The sequence below is a fragment of the Podarcis melisellensis genome (genome assembly GCF_964234715.1).
Source record: "Podarcis melisellensis genome assembly, chromosome: 13".
Lineage (NCBI taxonomy): Eukaryota > Metazoa > Chordata > Lepidosauria > Squamata > Lacertidae > Podarcis > Podarcis melisellensis.
The window spans coordinates 6,323,158-6,336,883 of NC_138545.1; the positions used below are offsets into that span (position 1 = coordinate 6,323,158).

The window sequence follows — 13,726 nt, forward strand, 5'->3', positions numbered from 1 at the left end:
AGCAAAGCAGATGTAAGGGCCGCAGCAAAAGGCCTGACTCCTCCTTCTCTTCCCAGCATCCCAACATCAACGTCCGGAAATCCGCTTTCAACACCCTGGGACATTTCTGCATCTCCTTGCACCGGGTTTGCGAGCGGGATCCGTCCGAACCTCACAGCGCCGGTGAGTGACCTCAGGGATGTTGTGTTTGGTTTTTTTAACTGGGTTGGTCCGAGGAGATGACCTGGAAGCACGACTTTGGAGCAGGGAGATCGTATCTTAGCAAACTGAGCAGAGGAGCTCGCAAATTGGGATGGGACACAAACTGCAGAAGGCTCAGAAGGACAATATATAGCTTGGAAGGTTAGCAGCAACACAGGAAGTGGCCATGTGCAGAGCTAGACTGTTGATCTGTTATACAGTGGTACCTCAGGTTAAGTACTTAATTTGTTACGGAGGTCCGTTCTTAACCTGAAACTGTTCTTAACCTGAAGCACCACTTTAGCTAATGGGGCCTCCCGCTGCCACCGCACCGCCAGAGCCCGATTTCTGTTCTTATCCTGAAGCAAAGTTCTTAACCTGAAACACTATTTCTGGGTTAGCGGAGTCTGTAACCTGAAGCGTATGTAACCCGAGGTACCACTGTAACAAATTTCAAGGTGCACACACATAGGAGCACACACTCCCCAGAAAACCAACCTTTCACCCTTAAAAAATTGCTGTATTTTTTGCTCTATAAGACTCACTTTTTCCCTCCTAAAAAGTAAGGGGAAATGTGTGTGCGTCTTATGGAGCGAATGCCGGCTGCGCCGCTATCCCAGAAGCCAGAACAGCAAGAGGGATCATTGCTTTCACTGTACAGTGATCCCTCTTGCTGTTCTGGCTCCTGAGATTCAGAATATTTTTTTTCTTGTTTTCCTCCTCCAAAAACTACGTGCGTCTTGTGGTCTGGTGCGTCTTATAGAGCGAAAAAGACGGTAGAAAATATTCCGGGGGTGGGGTCACTCGATTTGAGCTCACAGAGCAATCCCGAAAAGCCACCTTGGCTCTCTTATTTTTCTCTGCAGTAGAAGGAAGTGTCTTGGAAAAACCTTTCTTTTCGCTTATAAATCCCTGTAAACTGAGAAATTTACTGAAGTGAATGGGCCACTGCCAGCAACTATCCTTCAGTGCGAGTCAAAAGAGCAGCTTTTATGTATGAATGAGGCTGATCTGTGAAATGGATTCTTAAACCAAAATAATTGCCATCCTAAAAGAATGGCCCAGACTGGCCAAGATAAGGCAACTGACAAATATTATCAGGTATCTTGGCAGACAGGAGACAAGCCACACACTCAGATTTCTGCTTCTTTATGTGACGGCTGTATGGTGCTTTTGGGTGCTCTTTGGGTTGGGCAATTTCTAAAGGCTTTCCACACCTTTGTTCTGGGTCCTCCCCTCCTTGCAAGCAGGGAGGGAACTCCGTGGCATCAGGGAAATAAAGACCTGCCTTTCCTTTTGCTGGATCCTGCCTCCATCCATTATCCTCTGACCCATAATAGGCTTAGGAGTCCCTTGATGGGGAACTGGGCTGTAAAAGCCAACCCCGGAATTTTATTATAACAAGTCCATCTTGTCTCGCCTACCCTGACTTGCTGCCACGGTTGTCCGGATATTCGGCCCGGCATCTTTCCCTGCCGTACGTGAAGGTGCCATCGGGGACTGAACCCGGGCCCTGCCATTGAGTTAAGAGTAAAACAAGATTCTAGTCTTCTTGGATCTGAAGGAAGGGGCTCGCGTAAACAGTAATGTAGGAAGCTGTCATCTATGAAGCCAGACCATCTTGTCTGCACCGACTGCCAGAATTTCAGGCAGCAAGTTTTTTTAGCTGGAGTTGCCATGGGGGGAATCGAACCTGGCGCCGTCTGTTCCACCAACCAAGCTCTGACCCACCTGCTTTTAAAAACACAGCTGCGCTCGTGCCCTCCTTCCAGGCGGGGCATCTGGTGGGGCCAGGACGCTGGATCCAGCCCCTCTTAGTCCTCGTGAGCCAGTGTGGTGTAGTGGTTCAGAGCGGTGGACTCCTAATCTGGGGAACCGGGTTCGATTCCCCGCTCCTCCACATGCAGCTGCTGGGTGACCTTGGGCCAGTCACACTTCTCTGAAGTCTCTCAGCCCCACTGAGTGTTTGTTGTGGGGAGGAAGGGAAAGAAGATTGTTAGCCGCTTTGAGACTCCTTAAGGTGAAGGTAAAGGGACCCCTGACCACTAGGTCCAGTCGAGGCCGACTCTGGGGTTGCGGCGCTCATCTCGCTTTATTGGCTGAGGGAGCCGGCTTACAGCTTCCAGGTCATGTGGCCAGCAGGACCAAGCTGCTTCTGGCAAACCAGAGCAGCACAGAAATGCCGTTTACCTTCCCGCCGGAGCGGTACCGATTTATCTACTTGCACTTTGAGGTGCTTTCAAGCTGCTAGGTTGGCAGGAGCAGGGACCGAGCAACGGGAGCTCACCCCGTCGCGGGGATTCGAACCGCTGACCTTCTGATCGGCAAGTCCTAGGCTCTGTGGTTTAACCCACAGTGCCACCCGCTTACCCTTGAGACTCCTTAGGGTAGTGATAAAGCGGGATATCAAATCCAAGCTCTCCTTCTCCTCCTCCTCCTCCTCCCTTCCGCAGCTCGCCTCCAGCTGCTGTGCACCGTGCTGCCTGCTTACATCAAAGGGATCCGGGAAGACAAGGAGCGCCAGGTGGTGATGGAGATTTTGGAGAGCCTGGCGAGGGTGCTGAAGACCTGCCGGCAAGAGGCCCTCCTCGCACCCGGGCAGCTGACGGACCTGTGCCAGGTCATCCGGGAGGTCCTGGAGAAAAAAGTGAGTGTTCGGGGGGGGGGAGGCAGGGGGAGCTGTGGTCAAAAATACCTGTGAGTGCTCCAGGTTGGCGAAGGCTGGGGCAGAGATTTCTACAGGGCTCTACCCCCTTTTTCCCCTCGGGGGGCCAGTCTTTTCCACTACTCAAGCTTGGCCTCGGTGACTTCCGCTGACCGGACTGTGGATCCGGCAGCTCCTGCCAGATTCGGCTTCACGGGGGGGGGGGGGGCGGAGCGTCAGGGTGAGATACACCCCCCAAAAAGCTTTATATGAGTATAAAAAATATCAAACTAGTGCAGTGCATTTTTGGGAAGCGGTGGGACATACACAAATGGGGTGGAAGTGGGGCTTTTTTGTTAGAGGAGTATTTAATAAAAATAAAAATAATAATTTTTATTTATACCCCGCCCTCCCCTGCCAGAGCCGGGCTCAGGGCGGCTAACACCAGTAAAATTACAGTAAAAACATAGGGGGGGCAATTTAAAATACAGGTTAAAATGCAATTTAAAATGCAGCCTCATTTTAAAAGGAGCCCATAGATCAAAACTATAAGGGGAGGGAAACATAAGGGTCAGACTGAGTCCAAACCAAAGGCCAGGCGGAACAGCTCTGTCTTGCAGGCCCTGCGGAAAGATCCTGCAGGGCCCTAGTCTCTTGTGATAGAGCATTCCACCAAATCGGGGCCAGTACTGAATAGGCCCTGGCCCTAGTTGAGACCAATCTAACCACCTTGCGACTTGGGACCTCCAAGGTGTTGTCGTTTGTGGACCTTAAGGTCCTCCGCGAGGCATACCAGGAGAGGTGGTCCTGTAGGTACATGGGTCCTAGGCCACATTTAGGCCAGTATATGCAACAATCCTATTCAAAAACGCTCTCTTCCTTGTGTTCCCTTTGCAGACAGTCTGTCAGGACCCCAGCCTGGATGAAGACGAGGATGAAGATTGTGACGAGGTGGTAAGTCCAGCAATCAGCAGCCTCAGACCCCAGAACCCCTTGTAATTTGTGGGCTTCTGAGAACAGACGCGGCAGCCTGATATATATTTCCCTCACTAGCCTTTATGGTTTCAATAAATGCACTCCAAGTACAGTGGTACCTTGGTTCTCAAACTTAATCCATTCCGGAGGTCCGTTCCAAAACCAAAGCGTTCCAAAACCAAGAGTGCACATTCCCATAGAAAGTAATCCAAACAGATTAATCCGTTCCAGATTTTTAAAAGCAACCCCTAAAACAGCAATTTAACATGAATTTTACTATCTAACGAGACCGTTGACCCATAAAATGAAAGCAGTAAACAATGTACTGCAGTCAGACAATCAGTCATTCAATCAGTAGCTGAACTGGGTTCCACACAGTCACAAAAACAAAACAGAAAGAGCCGCAAAAACAAAAAGGCAAAATAAATAGCAAAAACAGACAGGCCTCAGCGTAACACTCAAAACGGAAGTTTTGGAGCCCGTTCGACTTCCAAAAAAAGTTCACAAACCAGAACACTTACTTCCGGGTTTGCAGTGTTTGGGTTCCAAGTTGTTTGAGTACCAAGGCGTTTGAGAACCAAGGCACCACAGTATCATTATACTTGTCCAATCTTCGTCTGAAAGCAATCCGTTCCTCCTTGAAAAACATACCCGCTCCTCAGCCTGCAAGCGAGGAAGACGGAGAACCTCAGCTCAATTCTTTCTCTCTCTTTTTTCCTTTCCTACAAGAACACAAGGTAGATGCCCTGCCACTGAGCTATGGGCCTTGTAGTCTTTAAGATTGGTTCAGGAGAAGCAGCTGATGTAAACAGTAGCTTAGGGACAAATCATTGGTCCTCCTAGTGTAGCCTTATGAGGCTTTGCCCTCGGGTGGGAAAAAGTATTGCACCCGGGAGAGGGAGTGGGAGTCAACAGACACTCAAGGAATAGTTTCGGAGAAAAAGCTTTATTTCTACCATCCATGAACTGGTAGAAGGAGCAGGTGTGATAGATTCACAAAACAAGCACGGGTTCACAGTCATTTGCACAGAGCATATATACCCCTTTCCAGTTCCCTCCTCCTTTCTCCTCCCTCAGGAGTCCTGCCCTCTGAGCATGAACAGAAAGCTCCCCTGTCTTGGGACTCTTTTGGACTCTTCCCAGGAAAGGGGTTGAGAAGCCAAGGGGGTCGAGGAGCCTTGCGGTTCAGCGTGTCCAAGATGTTGCAACTAGAATGAGATAAAAGTCAGTTCTCAGGCTTGCTCTGACAGAGTCTATTCATTAGCCTTTTGAAGCCTTCTCCTACTGATAAAAGTAACGGTTTGCCTATGCACAGCATCTTGTGAGAAAAGCAGCGGAAAACGTTAGCTGTGGATTTTTAGAAGAGAGAAAAGGAATTTTGGACAGTGACTTTGGGCCTAGGTGGGGTCATCTGTCCTCACCTCCTTCACTAGCTCAGCATTGTCTACCTGAACGGCAGCAGTGGCTCTCCAGGTTTTCTCTCCCAGCCCTGCCTGCAGGTGCCCCCAGGATTTGAACTCGGGACCTGTGATATGCATTGCAGATTCCCTCCCTCTGAGTTGCAGCCTGCCTTCTAAAACTCTGCTTCCTCCTCTCCCTGCCCTGTGTCTCTCCTTTCTCCCTCTGCCTCCCAAAACCAGGCAGAGTATGACTCCATGCTGATCGAGTACGCCGGTGAGGTGATCCCAGCTCTGGCCGAAGCGGCTGGCGGAGAAGCCTTCGCTCCGTATTTTGCCGGCTTCCTGCCACTGCTCCTGAATAAGATGGTGAGTGACACATGCCCCATCCCTCTCCGAGACTTCCTGTGGCTTCCCATTTACTTTAGCCCGGGTCCCGGGACACCTCAGCCCTTATTTATCTACTTAAGGGCATTTGTGCCATGCTGTTCAGCTTTCAAGTGAAAATTTTAAAATTCAGCCCTCGGGCCTGTCGCTGTGTCTAGACCAGGCATAGGCAACTTTTTGCCCTTCAGCTATTTGGACTACAATTCCCATCATCCCTGACCGCTGGTCCTGTTAGCTAGGGATCTTGGGAGTTGTAGGCCAAAACATCTGGAGGGCCGCAGGTTGGGAATGCCTGGTCTAGGCCTAACCCAGCAGTTCTCCACCTGTGGGTCCCCAGATGTTGTTGGACTACAACTCCCATCATCCCTGAGCTCTGGCCTTGCCAGCTAGGGGTGATGGGAGTTGTAGTTTAACATCTGGGGACCCACAGGTTGAGAAAGGTTGGCCTAACCATAGCTGTCAACTTTTCCCTTTACTTGCGAGGAATCCTGTTTGGAATAAGGGAATGCCCCTTAAAAAAAGGGAAACGTTGACAGCTATGGGCATTGCCTTTATCAGTAAGAGCATGGCTGAGGACCTTGAAATATTGGATCTTCCTCCATTATAGAGCCCTATCCCCTAATTCTCTACTTTACGATCTGTTAAGTGATAGTGTAATCTACAATCTATCATTGATTTGTAGGAGAAAACTGGATTCGATAGGGCTCATTCTAACTGACTCTGAAATCTCTGATCCCAAAGATACATGGGAAATTATCAGGAAGACTCTCACAGAAAAAAGTGTTCTCGCCATGCTTGAGGTTGCAAAGCACAGCACCTGCTCTCCTATCCACTTAAATCTCCCTTTGTGTAGAGATTTCCAAAAGGGATACATGAGAAATCTGAAGAAACATGAATCGTGTAGGCTGTTTATGTTGGCCAGATTTAACATGTTTCCCTCGGTGGTAGTGAGAGGAAGATACTTAGCTATCCCAGAATCAGAGCGTCTCTGCAAATGCAGAAAGCAGGAACCCGATACTCTAGAGCATATATTCTTTTCCTGTGATTTTGGCAGTTATGCCAGAAGACAATTATTTGAGGCCCTAAAATTTAATAGACAGATTTTTACACAACCAACTGTTCTGGACCTGCTGGCGGACAGCGATGATCAAATTACTTTAATAGCGGCTGAATTTTTAAGTGCTGTCCATGAAGAAAGAATGGGCCATGATAAAGAGATTTAGTGGTTTTTAATGGTAGGTGATGTTGCTGTGTTGTATTATATTATCTATGTACATCGATTTATTTCTTGGAGTTAAGAATAGGACTGGGATAAATTGTGTTCGCTGAGCCCATATTTTATACAGTCTGTATATGATGTTTGTTAATGTGTGGTGTGCTATGCCTAATAAAGGAAATTGAATTGAATTGAATTGACAGCTATGGGCCTAACCCTACCTCACAGGGGTGGTTTTTTTTAGTTTGGTAAAGTATTTCCGTGCCGCCATGTCTGACCCCCCTGCTTGCACCCTTGTAACGCTTTCCTGGGACATTTCTACCAGAGTTTATATGGCTTCCCACCTTCTCCCACAGCCCCAAAGGTGGAGCAGGGAGGGGGGTCTTTTTCCTTCCTGTGGGTTTCTCCCTCATCTTTGCGCCTCCACTTCATCTTGCCCCCTTCCTCCTCCCCGCAGAAGCCCAGCTGTTCCTCCACAGACAGGTCCTTCGCGGTGGGCACCATGGCGGAAGCGGTGCAGGGTCTGGGCCGCGCCTCGAGCGCCTTCGTGCCGCGCCTCCTGCCGGTGCTGATGGGGGCAGCGCGCGACGCCAACCGGGAGGTGCGCAGCAACGCCGTCTTCGGGCTGGGCGTGCTGGCGGAGCACGGCGGGGAAGCCATGCACGAGTATCCTTTGCTTCGTGAGGGGGAGGGGGCCGGGATCGGGTTCCCGGCGCGGCCCCCCGAGGAAGAGTCCGCACGCGTTCCGGAAGCTTCCGTCAATTCCCCACAGAAACGAAGAAAAGCCATTGATAGAAGCCTGGGCTGAAGTGAGACAGAATATGGAATTGTTTTACAGGTGAAACTCGAAAAATTAGAACATTTGTTTCAGTAATTCAGCTTAAAAGGTGAAACTAATACATGATATAATTTGGGGTTTTCATCAGCTGTACCCAATAATCATCACAATTATAACAAATAAAGGCCTGATATATCTCGCTTTGCATGTCATGAGTCTATCTCATATATTAGTTTCACCTTTTAAGTTTAATTACTGAAATAAATGAACTTTCCATGATACTCTGATTTTTGGAGTTTCACCTGTACCTTGAAGGCAGAATCAGAGCGGATTTCTCAAGGTCCTGGCGAAAAAAGGGACACCAACACCCACATATATCTATATATCATCTATATCTCCCAGCATGTTGTTGTAAAAGGCCCCCCTCAGGGCCTATGAGAAAGGCAATGTGTTGCTTAAATACTAAGCTATTAAAAACAAATTATGTATCAATTGTGTATGCGTAATCAAAATGAAAAGCAGCCTGCCGAGATCCCTGTGGCTTATTCATTCATTTAGTATATTGCCCTTCATCTGAAAATCACAGCATGAAAATACAAAGTGAAAACACCAAAGGGATAGGGTTATCACTTAGTCACTTAATTCATTTATTTCATAGAATTTATACACTGCTAGATTGTGTGTGTGTGTAAATATGTATATATAATCCAGCAGAGTATAAATGTATAAATATAAATAAGTGTAGGCCGCTTTGAGGGTGGTGTGTGTGTGTGTGTGTGTGTGTGTGTGTGTGTGGGTATAAATATATATATTTAAAAACCACCCTCAAAGCGGCCTACAAAATATAAAATGGCAAAACTGAGGCAGATTCAGAACCCTACTTTGAAACGTGCAAAAGCTGAAATGCTGAAACGGATTAAATTTGCCTCAACGTTTTAAAGCGTCTGGGCGGGCATGTCTGAAACAGGAATGTTTTTAGAGGGTGCCGAAAATGTCAAGCAGCGAAAACGCCAGCTTGATCTCAATCGGCAGGGAGTTCCAAAGTGCAGACATTGCCACACTAAACAACCGAGTTCTTACAAATGTGGAACGGGGATTGTGTGGCACCGGTCGTAATAATAATGCCAATTCTGTCCTTCAAACCGGTCAAGTGAATCCATGACCAGCTTTTCCACGGACGGCCCCAGAGTTGTGGCCTGGTCTCTCCCCGATGAGACCCACCTGTTTAGACAAGCCTCCTGACTATTGTTTTATTGTACAACTTGATTGCGACCGTGAGATTGTTTACTTGTTTTCGTTTGTATAGGAATTGATTATATATATTTAAAGCTGATTGGAAGCCATTTTGCCAGTTACGCAGTGTATAATAAAACAACGGTGCTGGTGGTGGGAACCCAGCAAAGTCCTTTGGCCTTTCTCGCTCTCTCTCCAGTTCCTGGCAGCACGTCAGGCCCTCGCCCTCCCGACTCTTCCTTTTTCTCCTTAACCCCCTTGCTTGCTCTGCTACAGACACTACCCCAAGGTCCTGGGGCTTCTGTCCAACATAATCTCTCAGGAGCGTAACAACCGGGTGGCCGACAATGTATGCGGGGCCGTCGCAAGGATGGTGATGGCCAATCCTGGAGGGGTCCCCATCGGACAGGTGAGAGCCCGAGTGCGAATCCTGTTTGGTATGCAAGGCCCCATAGCGCAGGTGCAGATCGGGAATCTTCTGCCACCTCCTTAATATTGGAGGCACCTAGCTTCAGCATGTACAGTGGTACCTCGGGTACTTAATTCGTTCCGGAGGTCCGTTCTTAACCTGAAACTGTTCTTAACCTGAAGCACCACTTTAGCTAATGGGGCCTCCTGCTGCCGGAGCACCATTTCTGTTCTCATCCTGAAGCAAAGTTCTTAACCTGAAGCACTATTTCTGGGTTAGCGGAGTCTGTAACCTGAAGCGTCTGTAACCCGAGGTACCACTGTATATGCTTTTGGAAACAGTTAATCTTTGCCACCACTTCTTTTTTTAATTCCGGCTTGGTTGATCTTGAATACCTACTTTTCGTTCTGCTTATCCAATGGGTTTTGGCAATCAACTTTTATTAATTAAAAAAAAAGAGGTTTTTATTTCTGATAAGACAAATCCAAACTAACCTAGGCTTTAAGCCTATAGAATTACCGGATCCTGAAGCCCGGGCCGTTGATTGATTTCCAGTCATCATCATCACTATTACTTAATAAAGTAATATTGTATTACGTTTAGCATTTATGTTAAGTGCTTAACATTTTCTGCGTGCTGCACAGAGAGATTCAAACCCTGTCCACGGGCGTTGCAATTTGCTGCGCACGACATGAAAGGAAAAAGGAATGGGGAGGGGAGAGGAAAGTGCTGTTGACTCGAATTCCCAGGAGATTTCCAAGGTTTCAGGAACATCCCTGACCCTTTACAGTTGTTTTCAGGTCGAGATTAAACATGCAACTTTTGCTCTGCAAAGCACTTCCTTTACCACTGGGTTTTGTTCAATAGCTACCCTCCGTTCTGAATAGTAGATTATCTTAACGTGTTCTTTTTAACTGCCCCAGCAGAGTATGGGGAAGGGGAAGGAGAGGGGCAGACTTTCCTACACCCCATGCATCTGGGTGATGTGGGGAGTCCGATCTCCTTAGCCAAGCGGTGTGGAAGGGGGGTGGTCACCATTTTCCCCAGCCCCGATTAACGAAGGAATGCAACAACAATAAGAATAATTTATTATTTATACCCTGTCCATCTGGCTGGGTTTCCCCAGCCACTCAGGGCGGCTTCCCAAAAAATATTAAAATACTGTAATATATCAAACATTAAAAGCTTCCCTAAGCAGGGCTGCCTTCAGATGTCTTTTAAAAAGAAGATAGCTGCTTAATTCCTTCACATCTGATGGGAGGGTGTTCCACAGGGAGGACGCCACTACCGAGAAGGCCCTCTGCCTGGTTCCCTGTAACTTGGCTTCTCGCAATAAGGGAACCGCCAGAAGGCCCTCGGTGCTGGACCTCAGTGTCCGGGCAGAACAATGGGGGTGGAGACGCTCCTTCAGGTATACTGGACCGAGGCCGTTTAGGGCTTTCAAGGTCAGCATGAACACTTTGAATTGTGCTCAGAAATGTACTGTGAGCCAATGTAGGTCTTTATGTGGTCTCGGTGGCCGCTCCCAGTCCCCAGTCTAGCTGCCACCTTCTGGATTAGTTGTAGTTTCCGGGTCACCTTCAAAGGTAGCCCTGCGTAGAGTGCATGGCAGTAGTCCAAGCGGGAGATAACTAGAGCACGCACCACTCTGGCGAGACAGTCCGCGGGCAGGTAGGGTCTCAGCCTGCGTACCAGATGGAGCTGGCAGACAGCTGCCCTGGACACAGAACTGACCTGCGCCTCCATGGACAGCGGTGAGTCCAGAATGACTCCCAGGCTGCACACCTGGTCCTTCAGGGCACAGTTACCCCATTCAGGACCAGGGAGTCCCCCACACCTGCCCGCCTCCTGTCCCCCCAAAACAGTACTTCTGTCTTGTCAGGATTCAACCTCAATCTGTTAGCCGCTATCCATCCTCCAATGTTTCGACCAGAATCGAGGACCCCTGGGCTGCTTCTCTCTCTGCGCAGAAGAATTCCTTTGGGTCAGGCAGCTATGGTCAAATCTGTGGCCGTATAACCACCTCACGGCACCCAGGGACGGGCAGAGAGGTTGGCACGCTTTTTAATTCAGTGCTGCCTCAAAAGGGGAGTAAAATACCCAGCTCTTCAACTCTGGCTGAGAGTCTATAGGACAGGCTTTGGCAGCCTGGGGACCTGCAGACGTTTTGGAGCAGCAAGGCCTACAATTAAGGACTTTGCGACGATCCTTCATCAAGCATCTTTCCCTCCCGCCTTGTTTCTTCCCGCCCTTTCCACAGATTTTCCCCGTCCTGATCCACAATCTCCCCCTGAAGGACGACTTGGAGGAATACAAAACGGTTTTCTGTTGCATCAACTTTATATATGAGCACGATCCCCAGCAGGTAGGTTCCCCCAGCCTCCCTCCCTCCCTCGCAACCTATCGCTTCGACCCGAGAGATTTCCCCCCCCCCCAAAAAAAACCCCTCTGCTTTGGCAGAACTTTGTCTCTAGTGTTGTAGTCGGAGTGCCAGACCCAGCAGCCGGGAGCGGTGGCACAAGCGACTTGGCGCAGGGCTGCAAAAGGCACCCTCCCGGTTCATGCTGCATGTACCCATTTCCTTGCCCAGTACCAGAGTTGGCGGCAAGTCTTCCCCCGCCCAGGCGGACATCCATTTTCTGCTCATTTGGATCGAGCAAAGCTTCCCTGTAACAAGAGGGGAGTTGAGAGATGCTATTTCTTTTAAAAAGGGACGCGGGTGGCGCTGTGGGTTAAACCACAGAGCCTAGGACTTGCCGATCAGAAGGTCGGCGGTTTGAATCCCCGCGACGGGGTGAGCTCCCATTGCTCGGTCCCTGCTCCTGCCAACCTAGCAGTTCGAAAGCACGTCAAAGTGCAAGTAGATAAATAGGTACTGCTCCGGCGGGAAGGTAAACGGTGTTTCTGTGTGCTGCTCTGGTTTGCCAGAAGCGGCTCAGTCCTGCTGGCAACATGACCCGGAAGCTGTACGCCGGCTCCCTCAGCCAATAAAGCGAGATGAGCGCCACAACCCCAGAGTTGGCCACGACTGGACCTAATGGTCTGGGGCCCCTTTACCTTACTATCCACAACATCCCCACATGTTCTGTGTTTTGCTCCCCACACACGAAAGGGGATTTGCCGCGGCCCTGAGAAGGCCTTGTTCTCTTTCAGGTCCTGCAGCAGATTGGTGAACTTGTGCGAGTCAGCGGCAGCATCTTGGCCAAGGAGAACATCCCCTCAGGTATGCGCTCTGGGTGGGCAGCGGGCCTTCTTCATTGGGCAGCTGCCCACCAACTTCTCCCCCTCCCCTCCCCTGCCCATTTTTACTGCCCAACCACTTTGGGAGAGGGTGTTGGTGTTGAGAAGAACGCGACTTAGTTGTGCGATCAGTGCCACGTGGCATGTGGTGCTCTCGGGGTCACTGGTTGATATTCACACCCGCCCAGGGCGCCTGACAATTCAACTCATAACAATACTCAGTGTGGCGTAGTGGTTAGAGCGCCGGCCTAGGCCCTGGGTGTGTCAGCGATTGTAATGGTCACTAGGCCCCACAGCCCCTGCTGCCTCACAAACATCCGGCTGGCGGCTAAGGGGAAACGGAAAGGTTGAGCGAGGTATTGCCCAGCATCCGAGACGTCACCGCCACTTCTTGGCCAGCTTAACCGCTCTCTTCCTCTGTGTGTGTGTGTTCTCGTTGCTCAGAAGGCCGCAACTCCCTGGTCTCCCTGCTGCGCAACCTCTCCGCCCGATGCCCGTCCGAGTTCCAGGCGGTGGTGCGCTCGCTGCCTTCGGAAGCCGCTTCCTTGGTCAACGCGGCGGTCAGCTCTGTTTGAGGAGCGGCCGCGCTCCCAACTTTGTGCAAGCGGAAGGGTGCTTGAGGCGACCCCCCCACCTCCCACCGGACACCCTTCTTGGCTCTGTATGGACTAACCCTTCCAAGTTTTTGTGGCCGACTTGCCCTCCGCCTGTTGACACCAGGCGACTCTCCCTGCGGTTTCATTTCCCCGTTTCTCGTCAGGCTTCTCTCGCCTCACCGTCGTGCCACCTACCTGTGACGGCTGTTCGTTTTTTGCCACACGTGTCCCTTGGTGCTGACATTTCTGGGGGCCAGCCGGGTCTTGGGGGGGCGGGCAGTCGGCCTTTTTTCACGCAGCATCAGCAGGGGCATGAAGTATGTAGCACCCCCACTCCCCCAAACCTCTTTTCTTCCCAGGCCTTTCCCCAAGGGAGGCTCTCTGCCTAACACCTTCAGGGGCCGTTGGGGGCCTCAAAGTCCCTCCTGCCAAATTTTTGCCTTTTTTTGCTACCCAGTTATGACGCCCTCAACCAGCACGCTTCATTTGCCAAGGGGAAATTGTCGTAGCCAGTTCTGTGCAGAGACAAGAGCCCAGCAGGCTTGGGATGGGTGGATATATTTTATGGGAGCCCCTTTTAGTAGGGCAGCAAGGAGGAAAGGAGAGAGGATATTGGTGCAGTTGGGGGCGCTAGTCCTCATGGTTTTCCCTTCTTCCTCGAGATGGACCTT

The 13,726-nt window shown here is 50.0% G+C and overlaps 1 protein-coding gene across 1 annotated transcript in view; it reads left to right on the forward strand.

Annotated features, from left to right (window-relative positions):
• IPO4 (importin 4) overlaps positions 1–13,453 on the forward strand; it is a 52,911-nt gene extending 39,458 nt beyond the window's left edge. Inside the window, exons 22-30 of the mRNA XM_081886736.1 lie at positions 57–162; positions 2,634–2,827; positions 3,722–3,778; positions 5,440–5,565; positions 7,257–7,465; positions 9,087–9,219; positions 11,480–11,584; positions 12,373–12,442; positions 12,904–13,453. Coding sequence (XP_081742862.1) covers positions 57–162; positions 2,634–2,827; positions 3,722–3,778; positions 5,440–5,565; positions 7,257–7,465; positions 9,087–9,219; positions 11,480–11,584; positions 12,373–12,442; positions 12,904–13,034 — 1,131 coding nt within the window. The 3' untranslated portion in view covers positions 13,035–13,453. The remainder of the gene's footprint in view (positions 1–56; positions 163–2,633; positions 2,828–3,721; positions 3,779–5,439; positions 5,566–7,256; positions 7,466–9,086; positions 9,220–11,479; positions 11,585–12,372; positions 12,443–12,903) is intronic.
• The last annotated feature ends 273 nt before the right edge of the window (positions 13,454–13,726 follow it).